General features: G+C 41.0%; 1 protein-coding gene across 2 annotated transcripts in view; it reads left to right on the plus strand.

The window, feature by feature from the left end:
- Window positions 1-9,270: 9,270 nt before the first annotated feature.
- Window positions 9,271-20,120, plus strand: part of SEC63 (SEC63 homolog, protein translocation regulator) — a 69,101-nt gene continuing 58,251 nt past the window's right edge. For both annotated transcript variants that reach the window (XM_004264754.4, XM_049695301.1), the window contains exon 1: window positions 9,271-9,556. In XM_004264754.4, coding sequence (XP_004264802.1) covers window positions 9,433-9,556 — 124 coding nt within the window. In that variant the 5' untranslated portion in view covers window positions 9,271-9,432. The remainder of the gene's footprint in view (window positions 9,557-20,120) is intronic.

The following is a 20,120-nucleotide window of genomic DNA, read 5'->3' on the forward strand; positions in this document are numbered from 1 at the left end:
AAATGTGGACGCAAAGATCACACTCTGGACTTACTGAATTAGAACCTTCATTTTATTAAGATTCTCCATGCGATTCAAATGTGCATTGAAATCTGAGAGGCACTAGTCCAAATCTTTGAGCAGAATCCCTGAAGCCACCAAGCTTTGGGGTAGTTCCTGATCTAGTCCAGAGCTTTCAAAAACTAATAGGCTGCTGGCGTCAGCAGAACAAGAGCACTCAAGATCACCTGATAATACTTCACCTGCCCCAATACTTAAGTCCCCAATATTTAAACAGGATGTAGTTTTTCATGATGATGGAAAGCAACTGCAATAGGAAGAGACTGTGAAAAGTGCTTCAGTATGAAGAGGGGTTTAACTTACATAAATGATTGTACTGGTTTTAAAATTTGGCTGCCAATTGGACTCACGAGGGAGATAGGAAGGAAAATTCTGATATAATTGATATAGGGAATGACCTAGGCATTGGAAATTCCCCAAGTGGTTCTTACACGCAGCAAAGTTTGAGGACCACTTACCTACTGTGAATACCTTCTTCTTTCAGTTAATATAATTCTAGGGTCTATATTGTATTCAAAGATAGTTTTATTTTATTTTTTTAAAATTTGTATTGGAGTATAGCTGATTTGCAATGTTGTGTGAGTTTCTGTGACACAGCAAAGTGAATCAGTTATACATATACGTATATCCACTCTTTTTTAGATTCTTTTCCCATATAGGTCATCACAGAGTATTGAGTAGAGTTCCCTGTGTTATACAGTAGGTCCTTATTAGTTATCTATTTTATATGTAATAGTGTGTTTTAAAACGAGGTTTCCCATACTTCTTTGATTTTAGGACTCACCTGGAGTAATTGCTAAAAATATAACAACCATGCTTCCTCCCCAGCTAACTGTGTCAGAATCGCCAAGGGCCTGGGAGCTATAATTTTAACTAGCACCTGGGTTCTCTGCTCCTCCTCAGAGAGGAGGTTTGGAAAACACTGCCTTCAAAGACCAGTGAATCAGGAGCTCTAAAACTTGCAACAGCTGCCTGATTTTGTCATCTTCCTGTTTCTGGAAGGGCACCTGATCCTCACCCATCAGGAACAAAATGGTTATAAAAGAACAGAAAAAGGGACTCAGCATCATTCCACAGCTTTTATTTTTAAATTAAAAAAAAATTTTTGGCTGTGTCGGGTCTTCATTGCTGTGCACGGGCTTTCTCTCGTTGCAGCGAGCGGGGTCGAGCAGGGTCTACTCTTCGTTGAGGTTTGTGGGCTTCTCATTGCGTTGGCTTCTCTTGTTGCAGAACACAGGCTCTAGGCACGTGGACTTCAGTAGTTGTGGCATGTGGGCTTCAGTAGTTGTGGCTTGTGGGCTCTAGAGTGCAGGCTCAGTAGTTGTGGTGCATGGGCTTAGTGGCTTCGTGGCATGTGGGATCTTCCCGGACCAGGGATCGAACATGTGTCCCCTGCATTGGCAGGCGGATTCTTAACCATTGTGCCGCTAGGGAAGTCCCCATTCTACAGCTTTCTGAAGGGAACTGTTTTCTTATAAAATGCTCAGGTGGATGGTAATCTAAAGCCTAGCACAGATCTTGGCACAGGGTCACAAATATTTGTGAAATAAATGAATGAGTAGTTAAATAACTCTGGAAAGGAGCACCAGAGGGCTGGAGGAAGGAATCAGCAAACAGATGGTCTCCCTTAATTCCTGACTTTTGACCTTCTGCTCAGACACAAATTATAGTCACACACATCTAACCACTACAACATATGTTGCTTCAGTAAACTCAACATATGACAAACAGACAAATTGGGAAGTGGTTAGTCATTGTGCAAAAGGATGATTTGATTTATAAAAATGATTCACTAAAACAGTGTGGTTTCCAGACTAGCAGCTTCAGCATCACCTGGGAACTTGTGAGAAATGCAAATTTTCAGGCTGCCCTTTACCACAGCCTGATTCAGAAACTCTGGGGGTGAGGCCCAGCATTCTGAGCTTTAATGAGCCTTCTAGGCCTTGATTCTCCTGCAACTAAAGTTTGAGAACTACTGTGCTAGAGCATTTCTTTAAATGAGAAGCTCCCCACCTGGTAAAAGAATGTTCAAGAACATACTTACTGTCAAAGGAGACCTTATCTGTATTCTATGATTGAGCTTTTCCATGCATCTTCAGAAATCTTCCAGACCGTAGTTCAGTGTTTCTTTCTTTTTTTTTTTTTTGGCGGTACGCGGGCCTCTCACTGTTGTGGCCTCTCCCGTTGCGGAGCACAGGCTCCGGACGCGCAGGCTCAGCTGCCATGGCTTACGGGCCTAGACGCTGCGCGGCATGTGGGATCTTCCCGGACCGGGGCACGAACCCATGTCCCCTGAATCGGCAGGAGGACTCTTAACCACTGCGCCACCAGGGAAGCCCCAGTGTTTCTTTAATAAAGCATTTCACACATAAGTATAATTTATTACATATACATTTAATATGAATAAATGTATAGTGTACGATAGAAAAATATCACACCACATTGCACATGGTGAGGGTTAAGTATTCTTTTATGACACTTGTACTGAGCCATAATGTAAAATATATCTCTTGCTACGAATAATGGTCAAAAACAATTTTAAAAGCACAGCTGTATATGGCACAAAGTTTGGTAGTTCTTATCCGTACGAACAGGTGAATAGGCATACAGAAGGGCTAATTATAAGGATCAAATTGGTAATCCCTGCTAAGGAAGAACATTCCTTAGATTCTAAAAAGCCTTTTTATTTCTGTGGTCCTGTCTCAGACTCAGGCAGTGAGTTTGATTTCATAGGCTGGTTGGTTGGCTGTTTTTTCCTCAGTGTCTAGGTTTTAGTGGGAGTAGAGGTAGGCACTTGGCAAATCATGAAGACGTCTATGCTAGACTACTACTATGTGTGTAATACTATGTATACCTAACAACTGTTAAAAGCAATTCATTTAGTATTTACATAATGTGGAAATAAGTGAAGGTCTTCCAAATGAGAACAAACAAAGGCTGTTTATTCAGACCTTGCTATAGCAAAAGATTCTGCCACCATTGCTTGGGTTTGGCAGAGACTCGAAGCCAGGCAGGGGAGTGGGGAAGATTTACGGTGAAAAAAGGGAAGGCTTCGGTGTGCTTTGATGGAGAAGCTAGAGACAGGCTGACTAGGAGTTGGGTATCCTGCATGACTGATTAAGGCAGCACATTTGGCTGGTTGATCCTAATTAGCAAATGGGGGCAAAAAATTGGGAAGCTAGTCCTGGTGCTCTGGGCCAATTGCTAAACAGGTTGTGTTTTGGCTTCCTGGATTGCTTGCTGTAAGGGTTGTGGGTTAGAGTTCTATTGTCAGATTGGTCTGGCCATTGTGTCACTACCCATAAAGCAAGGCAACTACTGAACCTGGAAGGCAAGTTTATTCATGTATTTAATATTTATGGTCTCTAGCCAACCTGTCCAGTGAATCAGAGATTAAAATGAGGGTTGAATCTAGTCAGCCTGTAGGTCAAAGTTTCCCTTCCTTGATCTGATTATTTAACATTGGCAGGGAGGGCACACGCCAAACTTTTGGTGAACTGGAAATGCTTGCTAATGCTGACACCTCCTCACTGGCTATCAGTCAGCTCTAGGATGGCATTCTGAGTCCGTGCTAATCTGACTGAGCCATGAGAGCTGAGGACCCCACAGTGACCATAACAACTCAGCCCTGTGCAGGCCAGCAGTGAAGGGTAAATGGGTCTTGTCTCTACTGTTTTTGCAGCTTCTTGTGAATCTATAATTATTTCAAAATAGAAAGTTAAAAGAAGAAAAGGATCCCTGGCTGCTGTGTAGAGAACAGATGTGAGGCAGGAGAGAGGTGGGAAAGCAGGATTGGAAGTAGAGAGTGAACACGATGTGAAATATAGGAGCCAGCAGAGTGAGGTAAGTTATGTCAAAGAAATCTTTTTGGGGACATAACTATTGTATTAGATCTTCAGATTTGATTGATATCAAAGAGTGGAAACTATATGCTGGGTAAAGGAGGAAGAAGAAAATAGTAGAAATCATGACCTAGTTCACCCTCTTGTTTTCTGCAGGCCCTTACTTAAACCATGCTAGTTAAAACCATTTCTTTTTCTCTCTCTCTTTTTTTTAAGGTATCTAAAGGAGACTGCAATATCTCCCACTTATAGACTCCTTTAACAAAGCTCCTTAAATGGCAATACTGCTAACATGTTGCCTGTAACCTGGAAGCTAGACTTAAAAAGTATTTTCCCACTTCTGTGATTGCCATTTACAACCAGACTGGACTTCATGCTATTCTTCAAATGTTCTCTGAGCTGATTCCACCTGGAATTTTTCCTTTAATTTCTATTTAAGTTTCGAGGCCTAGCTCAATTACCACCTCATCCTTGAAGCCTTCTGATTCTCTCTGCCAAGAGAAAGGACTCTTTCCTATGAACCTGGAAATAATTTTATTTGTATATTCCTTACAGCATTTATCAGTTCCTTCCTCTGGTTTTTGTTACTTATTGAAAAAAGTATGCCCTTCTCATTAGACTGTAGGCAAGTTTCCAGAGGTCAGAGACCCTGTCTTAAACATTCCTGTGCTCCCCACCCTCGCTAATAGTATATGTGATTTCAATGAATGTTAAATGTTGATGACTGATTTTCTTCCTTATAATAATCTGTATATTTGAAAGTAAGGGGTACATTCATTTTGGAGCTAGGGTGATATTTTTATGTAGTTCACAGTTACTTCTGTGTATAGTTGTTAGCGCTTCCAGGAATACTTCTTCCACCTCTACCCCTGGGGCAAACTTACTGAGCATTGCAACATGAAAGAGTGATACATTTTGATTAATGATATGAATATATTCCACTAGGCCTGGTACCTGAAGTATGTAGGTAATAGAGGAGAAATATTGTTTGAAACGTACAGAGTCAGAAACTACTCTGTGGAAAATTCTTCCACTCATGAGATGTTAAAATTGTAAGCAGAGAATTTGGTTGTCATTGAGCCTTGTCAAAAAGGAAAAATCTCTCTCAGTAGAAATATATTCAATATACAGTTTATACAATTGTAAATGTTACCATATTAAAAAGAATCCTGATGGAAATCATGCAAAAATAGAATTTATCAGAATTCTTTTGTTTGTAGAACACAAACCTATAGCAATTATAATTATTATAAATATTAGCTTTTTTTTTTTTTGCAGTACGCGGGCCTCTCACTGTTGTGGCCTCTTCCATTGCGGAGCACAGGCTCCGGAGGCGCAGGCTCATCGGCCATGGCTCACGGGCCCAGTCGCTCCGCGGCATGTGGGATCTTCCCAGACCGGGTCACGAACCTGTGTTCCCTGCATCGGCAGGTGGACTCTCAACCATTGTGCCACCAGGGAAGCCCAATATTAGCTATTTTTTAGTAGACTTTCTTTAGAGCAGATTTAGGTTCACAGCAAAACAGAGTGGAAGGTACAGAGATTTCTCATATATTTCCCACTCTCTCCCTCTCCTGGCCCCAGAGCCTCCTCCATTTTCAACATCCCCCACTAGAGTGGTACATTTGTTACAAATGATGAACCTACCTTGACACATCATTATCACCAGAGTTCATAGTGAATATGAACTTTTGTACCTAATTTTATAATCATAATTTTATTTTTTTTATTAATTAAGGCTCCCCAATTTTATAAACTTCAGGATCCACAAATATTTGTTTTTCAACAAGATGATTTATGTTTTCCCTTAAGTTCTAATCTCTATTGAGATATTTTTTTCCTCCTTACGCAAATATACAAACTTGAAATTGCCCATAGTGATCTCTCCTGTTTATTTATGGCCACCCTTCCAAATTATATTTCAATCTGGGCGGAAAATTTCATTAAGTGCTATTTTATGGCTCACTGTGAAATGTCAATCATTTTTTCTTTAAGCAGTTTAGATATGTTGGTAATGCATAAAATTAATTCATAAAGGAATAACCTAAGTTTGTTGATACATCGTTGACAACTGGTTTTAGTACAATAATTCTCAGCTTTGTAATCACAAAAGTAGGTATAGAACAAGAACAATATTTACAAGTCCAACATACTCATGAAAAGAGAGGAGCCCAAATGCAAACCTGATCCCAACACTAAAGAAAACCACAGCCCTCAATTCCTCTTTTAACATTGTTTTCATGCTTTCAGAGTGGAGCATAATCCAGTTCCAATGTCTTTCTAACCCATACCTCCCTTCACATTCTCTCCAAGTGTAAGACTGGGGTTTCATTGGGTCATAATGGCCTTAGGAAGCTAGGGAATGAAAGGATTGCAATCGGTTAGTACCTTTTACCTAGTCAAAGTTCCAACATGTGGGTCATGCTTTGACATTTCAACTGGAATAATGCTGAGGAAGTTTTTTGTAAATAATAAATGTTGTACAAAGGTTACTTTGTTGATGTTACTGTTGTCATTATGATGGGCATAACTTTTCATTTCTGTAAGATCAAATAAAAAGAATTGTTCATTTTGTATCAGAAGAGATTTAGCTCTTAATGGAGAAAATCCTGGCACTGAAACAAAGTAATAAGAGGCATAACATTAAAGATGATTTGCTAGGCTTTGACAGTGAAGGTTATTGTAGGGTAGAGAGAGGGGGAAAAGACTGGAAATAATTGCATGTACCTACTTATTTATTTGGTTCTTTCCAGTCTCTTTGAGGCTAACTACAATAAGCAGAAAATTAAATCATGTTGACTATAGCTACACAAATGTATTTTGGTATGTATAAATGTTAAGTCAACACCAGTAGTTAAAAGCATGACTTGCAAGGAAGGAAAGATTCACTTTAAGGAAAAAGCAAATTATTAGGAGGAACCAAAAAATAGTCAGGTTTTCTACACTTGAGAGGAAATATCTACCGAGAAATTAAAATGAAATTGATTAAAATAATCCTTTACAGACACATATAGAGAAATACAAAAATGTCTTTTAACATGTCCTATCAGACTAAACAAAATGTGTTTGTAGCTCTGGTTCTACCATATTCACTCAGTACTATTAAATATTTCACTGAAATGATATCTTAAAAGAAACAACTGTTTAAAAAGCAATTTAAAAAATCAGTCAGAAAAAATTGTGATTAATTAAAGGTATGATTCAGATTTGCTTTGGGGAATATTTGGGTGATCTGAGTTTATCTATGATGAATAGCATTAAGTTCTAAGACAGACTGTGTTTATACATTTTCAAATCTTTAATCGTTTAATTTGGTTAAAAATTCATATTTATGTAGGTATGGAGTTTAGCAAATAAATGTGATTTGTTCAAAATTTGGTTTCATGGTTCAGTTCTGTACAAACCACTCATATGCATGACCCCAAACTGCAGAGAAAAGATTACTCCTGCAGAAAAAAAAGTCAGAAGGGGAATATTTATCATGAATAATTTATATTGACACAAGGTTATAAAACTGATGTATTATCTTTACCCAAATGCAGAGTAAAATGTATAATCAGGGTAATAAAAAACAACCAGTTCAGCATTATTAAAACAAGACTTAATAACAAATTCAGCATAAACAAAAGGAACTTCAGGATCCTATGCACTGCAGTTGAGCCAATTTTATGACAGACTTGTTTCTGAAGCAAGGCAGATTGTTTTGGGCATATCAGCCTTGGGTGATCACAGTGCTGTGCTGACTTCATTGTCCAATCCTCTCCCCCTCACCTCTCTGTTTTATTTCTTCCCCTCTAATATAGTCTTTGAAAACTTCACACAGAAAAAAGTGAGGAGGGGAATGCAGAGCAAATGATTTTCTGAAATTTCCTTTCAAAATGGGTAGTTAGGACATTTGAGAGGGAAGACAGAATACATGTGAATATAATCTATTATGAAGGAAGTCGTCACTGATTATGATAAATAATATTTTTGAGGACATGAAATAAAAGATGACATGTGACCAGATTTCTCTTCCAATACTGGAAGGCATATTGAAAGGAACCTAGTAAATAGACTATAGAGCCTTAAAATGAGTTTTTAAAAATACAGTGTAATATTTGCTTATTGCATTGGTTTTCCAGTTTTCACTATAACTCCCTTTAATCTTCACAACGACTCTGTGAGGTGACTCGGGTGGGCCTTTCCTTTTGGTCCCCTGAGGGGAGGTGGAGATGCTGGGATAGGCTCCAGCCAGGGCTGCCGCGGGACCGTGGGGGTCATTCACGGATCAGGGCACCAGCCCCCTCAGCTCCCAGCTTACCTGATACCAGCCTCTGGGATCTCACAGCTGGCGAGGGCAGAGGCCGCGGAGAGCGACTGCTCCCCCAGCCGTCTCTCCTCGCAGCGCGGATTCCTGCCCACACTCCGCACGCGAGGGCCGGCCGCTCTCAGGGAAATGCGAAGGTCGGCGACGAGGCGGTGGTCAGGGCACTGGCTTTGTGGCGTCAGCGTGATCTGGGTTTAAATCCCCAGACGTTTCTTTATTGTGCTTCACTTTAGGCAATCTCTCTGAGCCTCCATTTCCCCATCTGGAGAGCGGGCATGCTTTGATTCATTCCAAGGGGTTCGCAGACCATTGAATGATTTAAAGCAATAAAAGTCTTTGCCTACTGCCTGTGTCGAAGAAAATGCTATAAATATTATTAGCTCTGGGATAGGTAGGTGACCATCTCTACCGGCTTGGGGAATCTCCATCTGCAAAATGGGCGCAATGTAGATTGCAGTCTCTTAATAGCAAACGTTGCTTTGCCAGAAAACCCCTACAGCCAAACCCCTCACCATCCCTCCCCACCGCCCTGCTCCCGCGCCCTATTCTGACCGACCAGTGTTTCCAAACTGGAGGAGCGGATCCGGAATTTAAGGAAACATTCTTATCAACCAGGGAAATTGAAAAGTGAGAGTGCAGGACAGGGTGGGTAGGGATGGGAGACAGGGGAGGCAAGGAAGCCTCACCGCTGCTTCGAATGGGTGCGAACCCGGTCGCAGTCAGGTGAACCGCCCGCGCCCACTGCTCGGCCGGGAAGCCTCGGCTGGGACCCTGTAAACCGACCCTCAGGACCCGGAGCTGGACCCTGGGAAAGGAAACTGAGGAGGGAGGGGGAGGGACTTTAGGGGTAGGGGCGGGGCCTTCAGGGAGGGTCTACCAGAGCTTGAGGGGCGGAGCTGAGGCTAAGCGGGCAGGGCTAAGGGCGGGAGCTCGCAGAATCCTTCGGCTGCGCGCGCCACGTCTCTCTCTGCGAGCTGGTTGGGGAGAGGCGGGGGGCAGAGGAGGGAAAAACCGCGCGGGGAGGGAGCTATCTCTTCTCGCGAGAGCTGGGACCGCAGCGGCGGTGGCGGCGGCGGGTCCGTGAGAGTAGCGTGGGGGCGGGGAGGAGAGGCGGCGGCGGCGTAGGAGCTACGCCACACGCGGCCGGGGCGCTGGGAGCTCGAAAGCAGAGCGGGGTCGTGGCGGCGGTGGTGAGACGAGGGAGGCGGAGGAGGGGGTGCCATGGCGGGGCAGCAGTTCCAGTACGATGACAGCGGGAACACCTTCTTCTACTTCCTCACCTCCTTCGTGGGGCTCATCGTGATCCCGGCCACATACTACCTCTGGCCCCGAGATCAGAATGCCGGTGAGTCCTGCCGGCAGCAGCCCGTGGACACGCGCAGGCTCCGCCGGCCCCACCGGGCCGCGCCGTTCCCATCCGCTCCGGCCCAGCCCGCCGCGCCCGGGGTGATACCGCCCGCGCGGCCGGGCCTCAAGTCCAGGCGTCCGCCGCTGGCGGGGCCCGAAATCGGCGGTGTTTCTCTCTGTGCCTCTCCGGGTTCCTCTCCACCCCCTTCATTGTCCTCCTCGGGAGTTTCGCTTTGCACCCTGTCCCCCATTGTTGTGGACGCTCCTTGCAGCCTCGTTTTGCCTCTTTGTCTTCTCTGCCTCCAGTTTTATTGGGTATTTTTCTTTACGGAGGGAGCAGGGTGGGATAGGGAGGATGGGAATTGGGAGGTGAGAGAAGAGTTGGCCAAGGAGGAAGCCGAGCGTGCAGGCTCCACTCTGAGCCCCCAGGCCACGGTCTTCTTACCCCCACAGCCCAGTTTCCCTGTTGCAGCGGTCGTTACAGATGTTTCGGGCACCGTGTGAGCTGGGTGGCAGGTATAGGACTCCATCTGAGCTCGCCAACCGCCCCTCCCCCCGTGCCTTTCCCCCGTTGCTTTTTCATTTGTTCACTCACACTGGGGGGGGGGGGGTTGGAAGCAATGCCGTTATTCCCCTTAGGAAAAATTAGGCTTTTCTCTCTATTTCCGTTTCTTTGGAGTTTCCTGTTTATGGCGGAAAAAGTGCAAGTATGAAGGAAGGATTAAGTCTTCTAGGTAGTCCAGTTGTGAGGTAGCTGGTACGTTTGCTTTTAGTTCTGAATCTTTTCACATTAAACAACATCGGATTAGAACACAGAATTATTTAGATTCTTTGCAAGGCATTTTATGTTTGGGTTTTGGATTCCGTTTGTTGCACTCTACTAGGATATATGGCAGGTGATATTCTTAAAACCGATAGAACTGCAAGGCCTTAGTAGGTTGTTTGTGGTAGCGTTAACAGTAACAAGTAGCTTTTGAGTAAGAACATTTAGGGAAGGCTTTCTGTTTCACAAGAGCTATGCTAACTTGAGTAAACAGATTCTCTCAAGTTGGGTGTGGTGGGAGTCTGAGTTGTCCAGGTGGTATACTGTATTTTGGGGACACTGTTACCAGTGAAACATGGAATCAAATCGGAACTTGTTATGCTTTAAGACTGATTCAGTGCTTTTAGCTACTTACAGTTTCACAGGAAAACTAAGTAAGCTTCAAAAATCAAATATTAAAATATCCTGTTGTGTTATTCAAAATTACTACTACAGATCCACATGCTTTATTCAAAACGCTTGAGGACAGGTATGCTACAGAGTTTTTCAAATTTTAGAAAGATAGTGCCTACCCTAACAAGCCTTTAAGGGTCTAAAACAGCACCAATAATCAAATTAATATCCCAACAACAAAATATGACTATGAATAAAGGTTATAAGTAGCCTTCTATCAGTCCGAGTCACCAAATTATGTTCCTGCAAACATCTAGGCGTGTAATTTTGAATTTCAGAGTTCTTATGGCAATATTGACTTTTCAGGGGTATCTTCTATATGAAAGCATAAAAAGATTTACCCAGCAATTGTACAACATTAAAGTTGAGTTTAATCTTTGTTTAGCTTTTTTAAAAGATGACACATTTGGGGGCTTTCAGTTTCAAGGTGACAGTTGTTTCAATGTTGCTCTTTTGGAATTGTTGGGCTCTTGAGTCCATCACAAAGTATGGCGTCATTTCAGATTGGAAAATGTAGGGTTTGACAAATAGAAATAGCTTTGTCATTGGCATATTTGACGTGTTAATTGAAGTTACTCTGTTATCCAAAACATTATCATTGGAATCCTTTTGCCTTGATTTTTGTCTAATCCGTTGGGCTAAGTGTGCTTATAATTAATACCCCTTTTGGTAGTTGAAGGGTCCTATTTATCTTACTCTCTTGGTTGTTTGCAAATTGGCTGAATAAGATGACTGAATACTTTTTCAGACCTTTATGGGCAAAAGCTCTGTGTGAAGTAATAATATGGAGGGTTTGGATTTCCTTAGAATAGTGGTTCTTAAACCTGACTACTCATTAGAATCACTTGGGGGACCTTTTAAAAACACTTAGACCCATCACCAGATACTGTGATTTAGTTGGTCTGGAGTGGGTGCTATGTATTGGTTTTTTAAAAGTCCGTATGTAATTGTAAATTGTAACTAGGTTTGAGTAGTGTTGCTAAGGTAGGTAGTGGTCTTTTGTTGGAGTTGTCATTTTGGGAGGTGGTGTATTTCTTTTGATATGTGCACTTTCCTGAAAACAAGAAAACCTCTAATGTCTTAGCTTTTTTATTTTACAAAGCTAAGAAGTACTTACTGTAGAATAGGGCTGTAAAATTCTTGTAGTTGAAAGTAGAATATTTTTGTTAAAGCAACTTTAATAGGTTTATAATGATATTTGACAAGAGAAAATAACTGTTTCTAATTATTAGAAATTCAAATAATCCAGAGAGGGCTTTTATTCTTTCCATAAGTTAAGGATTATAGATCCTTTGAATTGAGATAAAATATATCACTGCTTTCCCCAGATTTTGGAGGTTTTTTTTTTTGACTCCTTGATCTTACTTTTTCAAAACTGCCAAGTTTTGAAACCTGGATCTGCCAATTACTGTGTTATCTTAGGCAAGTGATTTAATTTCTGTGTTTTAGTTTACTCATTTGTGAACTAGAGACAGTAGTTATCTGTTTTATAGAATTAAATTAATAAAATAGATATATGTAAAATGTTTAGAACAGTGTCTGACACATATTGGGGCTCTTAGCTCCTGCTGTTTTTGCTGGTTACTTAGACTTTGTGGAACAGTTTGATTTGGTACACTTATGTACTCAGATTTTTTCCCCCATTGTTTGAAAGGATTAATGAAACTTTTTTAAAAAAAGTTACATTCCTTTATTCTTCTTTGCTTGCTCCCTCTCAAATAGTGTACAAGTGATTTAGCTCTCTGACTTGGGAATGTGAGTAGGAGTTCACTTTTAGTGTTTCGTAGTAAAGTAAAAAACGCTGTATTTGAAGTTAGAAGTTTTGGTTTTAAGTTCCAGTCTAGTCCCTGTTTAGTTGTTTCTGAACTCTCATCCTCATTTTCTAGGGGTGATAATAATAACCTGCCCTACCTACCCAAGAAGTGATTATGAGAAGCAAAGAAATAAATGCATATAAACATGCTTGCTTGTAAAACTAAATATGCTGTAGAATTTTCTTCATTTTGCAAGTATTTATAGAGCATAATACTTTGTGCTAGATGCTGCTTCTAGGTGATGGATCAGATTTTTTTTTTTAAAGCTTTTTTTTTATATTTATTTTTTTATTTGGGGCAGCATTGGGTCTTCGTTGCTGCACGTGGGCTTTCTCTAGTTGTGGCGAGCCGGGGCTACTCTTCGTTGCGGTGCGTGGGCTTCTCACTGTGGTGGCCTCTGTTGTTATGGAGCACAGGCTCTAGGCACATGGACTTCAGTAGTTGCAGCACGCAGGCTCAGTAGTTGTGGCTCGCGGGCTCTAGAGCTACGTGGGATCTTCCCGGACCAGGGATTGAACCTGTGTCCCCTGCATTGGCAGGCGGATTCTCAACCACTGCGCCACGAGGGAAGGCCAATGGATCAGGTATTTAAGGGCTTATAGCTTTTTTCTTAGTAAGTTGCATATACTCAGTGCAGAAAAGATCAAAGGAACAGAACAAAAATTGCTTGTAATTCCATCACCCAAATCACCCAGAAGTGATTAAACATTTTGGTGTGTGCATCCCCTTGGGATGACTTTAGACATAGTCCCTTTTCTTGTTGGGGGGAGACCCCACATCCTCCTCCAGTCTTAGACAGATAATTGTGATCCTCACCTCAGCGTTGCTGCTGTTCATTGAATGTTGACTAGCCTCAAGGATGGGTAGTGCTGAATGCACTCACTATAGCACTTTAAACTAGACTCAAGTGTTATCCCAATTTTATTAATGAGAAAATTGAGCCCTAGAGGAGGTAACCAGCTTGTCTAAAGCTATATTGCTACTAGGTGGAAGATTGAGTGTTGGACCCAAATCCATCTTATGCCAAAGCTTCTCTTGTTAGCCACTACCTTATACTCTCTCCTGTAATTACTATAACACATTATAATAAGTATTAAAATGATAAGTGGAAAGTGCTGTGGGAGCACAGAGGAAGGAGAGAATAATTCTGTTTGGGGATTTGGGTGTTTAATGTAGAGGAGTTGATTTGAGATAGGTCTTAAAAGGTAAATGGGAGAAGTGCATTCCAGTTGTAGGGGAAAGCATATGCAAAAGCGTGGAGATGTTCAGTAAGTGGTAAAGATTTAATGTGATTGGCACTTAGGAGCAAATCAACCATTTTATACTTCATCCTATAAGTTATTGGGTAAATAATGGAGGTTTTTAAGTAGGATAATTTACATGGTCAGTTTTGCTTTTGTGGAGCTTTGAGTGGAGAATGGTTTGGTGGGAGGTGGTGGTGTCTGGGTGGGGAAAAACTAGATGGAGAAGGAATCCATTTCAGAGGCTTATTAGTCCTTTGAGATGTCAGCATATAGGGGAATGAGCAGGTTAGAACGAGAATTCTAAGATAGCATGGGCTGTTTGTGGAATATAAGTACCGTGGAGGGAATGAGAGAGTGGAGTGCAGATTTTGTTTTTTGGTTTTTTTTTTGCGGTACACGGGCCTCTCACTGTTGTGTGGCCTCTCCCGTTGCGGAGCACAGGTTCCGGACACGCAGGCTCAGTGGCCATGGCTCACGGGCCTAGCTGCTCTGCGGCATGTGGGATCTTCCCGGACCGGGGCACGAACCCGTGTCCCCTGCATCGGCAGGTGGACTCTCTACCACTGTGCCACCAGGAAAGCCCTGGAGTGCAGATTTTGAATTTTTCATTCATTTCTGTTTTGTTTCTCTTCCTCTTAAAAGCTGTTTGGTGATTGGTCCAATAATAACATATTAACTTTTATCAGTTTTAGGGTTGAGTGCAGGGAAAAGGATGGGGATGAACATTTTTATTTAAAATGAAATGTTGGCTTTATCTATTGATTTATCTAGATAATTTCTAATTACAGTAGAGTTATCTCAATCTCTTGTTGAGTGGATTTTTTAACAGAAAAAACTAGCTAGTTATCAGTTTTGTGTTCAAAGGAGTATATTTTATGAATGTTCATATTCCACTTAGAACATATAGTCTTCCTAAGATTTTAGATTTTGAAGGGGTATTAGAGATCTGAGAAGTTTGAGTCATTTTAAAGTAGTCATTCCCTCTGGGTTCTGTCTGGACAGAAAAGGTATCAGACGTGAGCATATACACATTTAAGTCCCACGTCATAGAGGAAACTTGGCAGTATGAATTATAGTACAACATTTAGGTTTTATAAATGCGGTGACAGACATTGGATTAGTAAATGCATTTATAAAATTGTTTTTAAAGGCCATCTTGCATTCTTGCTTGATCTTGGAGAACCTGAAAGACAAAGATAGGCTTACTTTCATATAAAATAAAATTTTCAGATGTTCATTCCCTTAATTATACTTTACAGGTCATAACAAATATATCCATATTGTACTCAGACTTCCTTTTAAAAAAACGTCCCATTACCAGACTCTGTTCATGACAAATGTTGTTACACCATCTCACCGTCACATTGTTGAAAGGCATTATTGTTCATTCTCTTAATAAGCGAAACCAAGTCCCCCTAAACCCCGAGTTCCTCTGCCGAGTTTATGATTAACCTATCTATTCAAAACATTATTCCCTTTCTTGTCCCATATCTGTTCCCCTCAAGATTGAGGAGTATCAAAGGAAAGGGGGATTGAAACCAAGCAGGACCCTGCCAGGTACAAAAGCCCCTCCATGTCCCCCATTTCTTGTTTGTAGAAAAAGACTTTAGTCTCCTAGGCCTTCCTTGAGTTCCAAAGAGTAGGCATAGGTAGCTACTAAGTAGGGAAGTGAGGGAATGCAGAAACAAAGGAAAAGCAGTTAAACAAGAAAAGTAATGACAATAGTTCAGGGATAAAACAGAGTCCTAGTTCCTCCTCAAGGGATATACAGAACTATCTGAAGGATCTCTTGGAGTTGTTCTTCAGGAACTAAGACCTGTCCCCCGCCCCCAACCCTGTGGTGACTTGCAGCCCTCACCCCCAGATGCTGCCTTTAAAAACCCTTGCCTGAAAACAGTTGGGGAGTTTGGGTCTTTTGAGCATAAACTACCCTACTCCTTGCTTGGCACCTGCAGTAAATGCTGTACTCTCCTTCACCACAACCCAGCGTCAGTAAATTGGCTTTGCTGTGGCAGGTGAGCAAACCCAAACTTGGGTTTGGTAACATAAGGTGTTCCTTACATTTTGGAATTATATTTGTCAGTATGGATGAAGGAATTTTCTTGTGTAGATTCCAGATGTTTTTCACTTTAGATTTTTGCCTCTTTAGTTAAATCTAGTAGTTATTGATTGAGCATTCACTGTTTGCCTGTACTAGGAGCAGCAGATGGTACAAAGATGAATGCAGTGTAAATATAGTCTTTTGATAGAGTTTATAATCTGGATGGGGTGGGAGAATTAGGATTAGACAGATACACAAATTATTATATCCAAAGCACAACAAAGAAAGTGTAAGAGAAGTGAAAGCAAGTGCTATGGAAGTTAGTTGGATAAAGTATTTGCATCTAGTTGGGGGTGGTAGTGGGTATCTAGAGGTGAGAAAAGGCTCTTCAGAGTAAGTTGATTTTGACTGGACTGTTAAAGGATGAGAAGGATTTAATGGGTGCAATGGAGAGAGGAGGTGCAAAGAAGAAGTCACATGAGCAAAAGTGTAGAGCCTGGAAAGCATGAAACATGTTTAAAGTACAGATCAAACCAGTTGCAGCAGAGTTCCCAGAGTGAAAAAGTGTGAGAAAAGGCCAGAAGACTTGATTAAGTCATATAGAAAACCTTATATGTTCAGCTGAAGAGTGTATATGTGATTTGGTTGACAGTGTGTCATTTTGAACATTTTAGAACACTTTTGCAACTGTGCTATGTGCAAGTTAATGTAATAACATCTCATAGGATGAGACAGTATAGAGATTGAGAAGCAGACAAGAAATAATATGGGCCCAAACAATGGTGGTAGCAATAGGAAGGTAAGGGACATACTTGAGATATTACTTGATATATTACTTTCCTTTTAAAATTTTTATTGTGGTAGTATGTATATAAAACATAAAATTTGTAGTTTTAACCATTTAAAATGTACAGTTCATTAGCATTAATTACATTCACAATGTTGTGCAGCCATCATCTTTCCAAAATTTTTCGTCATCCCAAATAAAACTGTGTACCTGTTGAGCAATAACTTCTCATTCTCTCTTTCCTTCAGCCCCTGGTAAACTCTAAGCTACTTTTTGTCTCTGTAAATTTGCCTATTCTAGATATTTCATATAAGTGGAATCATACAATATTTGTCCTTTTGTGTTTAGCTTATTTCATTTAGCATAATGTTTTCTAGATTCATCCGTGTTGTAGCATGTATCAGAACTTCATTCTTTTTATGGCTGAATAATATTCCGTTGTACAGATATACCACATTTTTATTCACTCATCTGTTGATGAACACATGGGTTGTTTCTGTTCTTTGTCTTTTGTGAATAATGCTGCAGTGAACATTGGCATTCAAATGTCTGAGTTCTTATTTTCAGTTCTTTGGGGTATATTCCTAGGGGTGGAAATCCAGTTTTTCAAGCAGTATTTGTTGAAGAGACTGTTCATTTTTCATTGAATGAACAATAGCCTTTTCAAAAATCAGTTGGCTCTAGACATGTGAGTAGTCTCTATTTTTGTGGGATAATTTATTGAGCATAGTTTACTAGTGAGGACCTCTTAATTTTAGAATACCTCAAGGCTGAGTCCTTGACTTCTTTTCCATCCACACTTATTCCTATGGTGATCTCATCTGGTCTCATGGCTTTAAATATCAGCTGTGTGACTCATAAAAACTTATATTTCCAGTCTAGAACTCTTTCCTTGAACTCCAGACTTCTGTATATGTAAGTTCCGAGTCCACATTTCCATTTGCATATCTAATAGACATCTTAATATGCAAAATACTGATGTGATTTCTGTCTCCCCTCTCCCCAACCTTCTTGACTTATAGTCTTCTCCATCTCAGTTAATCACATCTGTTTCTTCAACTGTTCTGGCAAGAAGCCTTAGAGTTATTCTTGGTTCATCTCTTTGTCTCATATGTCACTTCCAGACTTTTAGTGTGTCCTGTTGGCTCTACCTTCAAATTATTATATCTAGTCTGACCATTTCTTATTGCTCCACCACCACCACCACCCTGTTTTATTGCCTGGATTATCATTAGCCTTCCAACTAGTCTCATTGTTTCTACCCTTACTCCTTGCAGTCTTTTCTCAAAATAGTAGCAGAGTGATCCTTTTAGAACTGAAGCTGGCCCATGTCACTCTTCTGCTCAGAACCATTTAAGCCTCTCCCATCTCAATCACAGTAGAAGCTAAAGTCATTAGAGTGGCCTGTGAAGTCCTTCATGAGCTTTTTGACTTCATTTCTTATACTTTCTCTCTTGTTTCTTCCATTCCAGTCATACTAGCTGCTCTGCTGTTCTTAGGGCACATGAGGCACACTTCTTTTGAACCTTTATAGTTGCTGCTCCCTATGCCTGGAATGCTTTTTCTCTAGTAGCCACATTACGACCTCCCCCATCTCCATTATGTCCTTGCTCAAACACCATCTTCTCAGTGTTGCCTTCTTTGAGCACCTTATTTAAAATTGTTAAGTTTTTTTCTACCTTCAAAGAAGCTCTTCCCTTTTTCTGTTTTATTTCTCTTCATAACACTTATCATCTTCTAATATACTATATAGTTTACTTAATTTGTTTATTGCTTTCTCCTCTGCTAGAAAGTATGGTGTGTGAGAGCAGGGGTTTTTGTTTTGTTTTCTGCTGTATCAGTGTCCAGAAACATCCAGGCACATAGTAGGTACCCACCAATATTTATTTAATAAAGGTGTTCTCTACATTCTATACAAATATTTATGTAGTGCTTGCTATATTCTTGGCAACTGGAAAGGGCAGGGCTGATTATGTATATGACAACAATGTCTGCCTTCAAGAGTTTGAGTACAGATTAGTAAAAATTGGATTTAATACTGGCTGCTGAAGAATGGTGGTGCCATTCATGCCAACTGCTGAAAAGAATGTATAGTCCTACTTCCTTTTTTAGAAGAAAGCTATAAAAATGTTAAAAATTTTAAATTTAGTAATTCCACTTCTGGGACACTGTTCTAAGGATATAGTTCTGAATACTCATAGGACCAAAGAAAGATACTGTGATATTGTGACTTATAAAAATATGTTTTGGTCATCTGAATGACCAGATGTATGGTTCTTGTATATATTTGGCCTTTGTCCACAGTTCCTGCTCACAACTTGCAAAATCCTTGGAATTTCCTAAGTGTTAAGAGTGATACAGGTATCTTTTGTTATGTGAATGAGGTGACTTTTGGAAGCACTGAAAAGAGACCCTGCTGGTCACCAGGAGAACCAACCATGTGATTAGGGGGTTGGAACTTTCAGTCCTACCCCTGATCTCCAGGGATGGTAGAGGGGCTAGGGATTGAGCTCAAATGCCAATGGCCAGTGATTTAATCAACCGTGCCTATATGAAGCCTCTATAAAACCCCAAAAGGATAGGGTTCAGAGAGGCTTCTGGGTTGGTGCACACATGGAGATTTTGGGAGAGAGGTGCACCTAGAGAGGGCATGGAAGCTCCTCACCCTTTCCCCAAACCTTGCTCTATGCATCTGTTCCATTTGGCTTTTCCTCAGTTGTATCCTTTTATAGTAAACCGGTGATATAGTAAGTGAAATGTTTCTCTGAGTTCTGTGAGCCACTTTAGCAAATTAATCAAACCAAAGGAGGAGGTGGTTGGAACCGCCCAGTCTATAACCTGGGCTTGCGACTGGCATCTAAAGTTGGGGGGCATGGATGTACAGTCTTGTGGGACTGAGCCCTCAACCTGTGGAGTCTGATGCTAACTCTGGGTAGATAGTGTCAGAACTGAGTTGAATTTTCGGACACCTAGCTGGTATTCCAAGAATTACTTGTCGAAGGTGTGGGGACCCTCCCCACCCCTGCGTTGGAAATTGAGTCTCAGAACATCCTATTTAAATGCCCATAATACCAAAAAATCAGAAACAATTTGTATGTCTAATTATAGGATGGTAGGTATATTATGGTGTCAATTCATTTGGTTATTAGTAGTCATTAAATGATGTTTACATTGAGTTTCTAAACATGGGAGATATTTAGAAATTAAAAATTACAGGTAATGTGATTTTAACACAAACTTTAGCTTTATGTGTTTGTGTCTGTCAGTTTGTACGCTGGTACATTATAGAGTGCTGCCCTTAAATTAGCATTTGTATGTCCTGCTTGTTCTTCTGTCTGAGAAACTATCTCTTGGGCATCTGCTGCACTGGGGAGAAGTAGTAGATGTCATCATTACTGCAGAAGTGTTCTTGAGGGCCTTGATTGAAGCAGCCCCACAGCCCTCTGATTGAGGGAAGCAC

Source organism: Orcinus orca, chromosome 12 (genome assembly GCF_937001465.1).
Source record: "Orcinus orca chromosome 12, mOrcOrc1.1, whole genome shotgun sequence".
NCBI lineage: Eukaryota > Metazoa > Chordata > Mammalia > Artiodactyla > Delphinidae > Orcinus > Orcinus orca.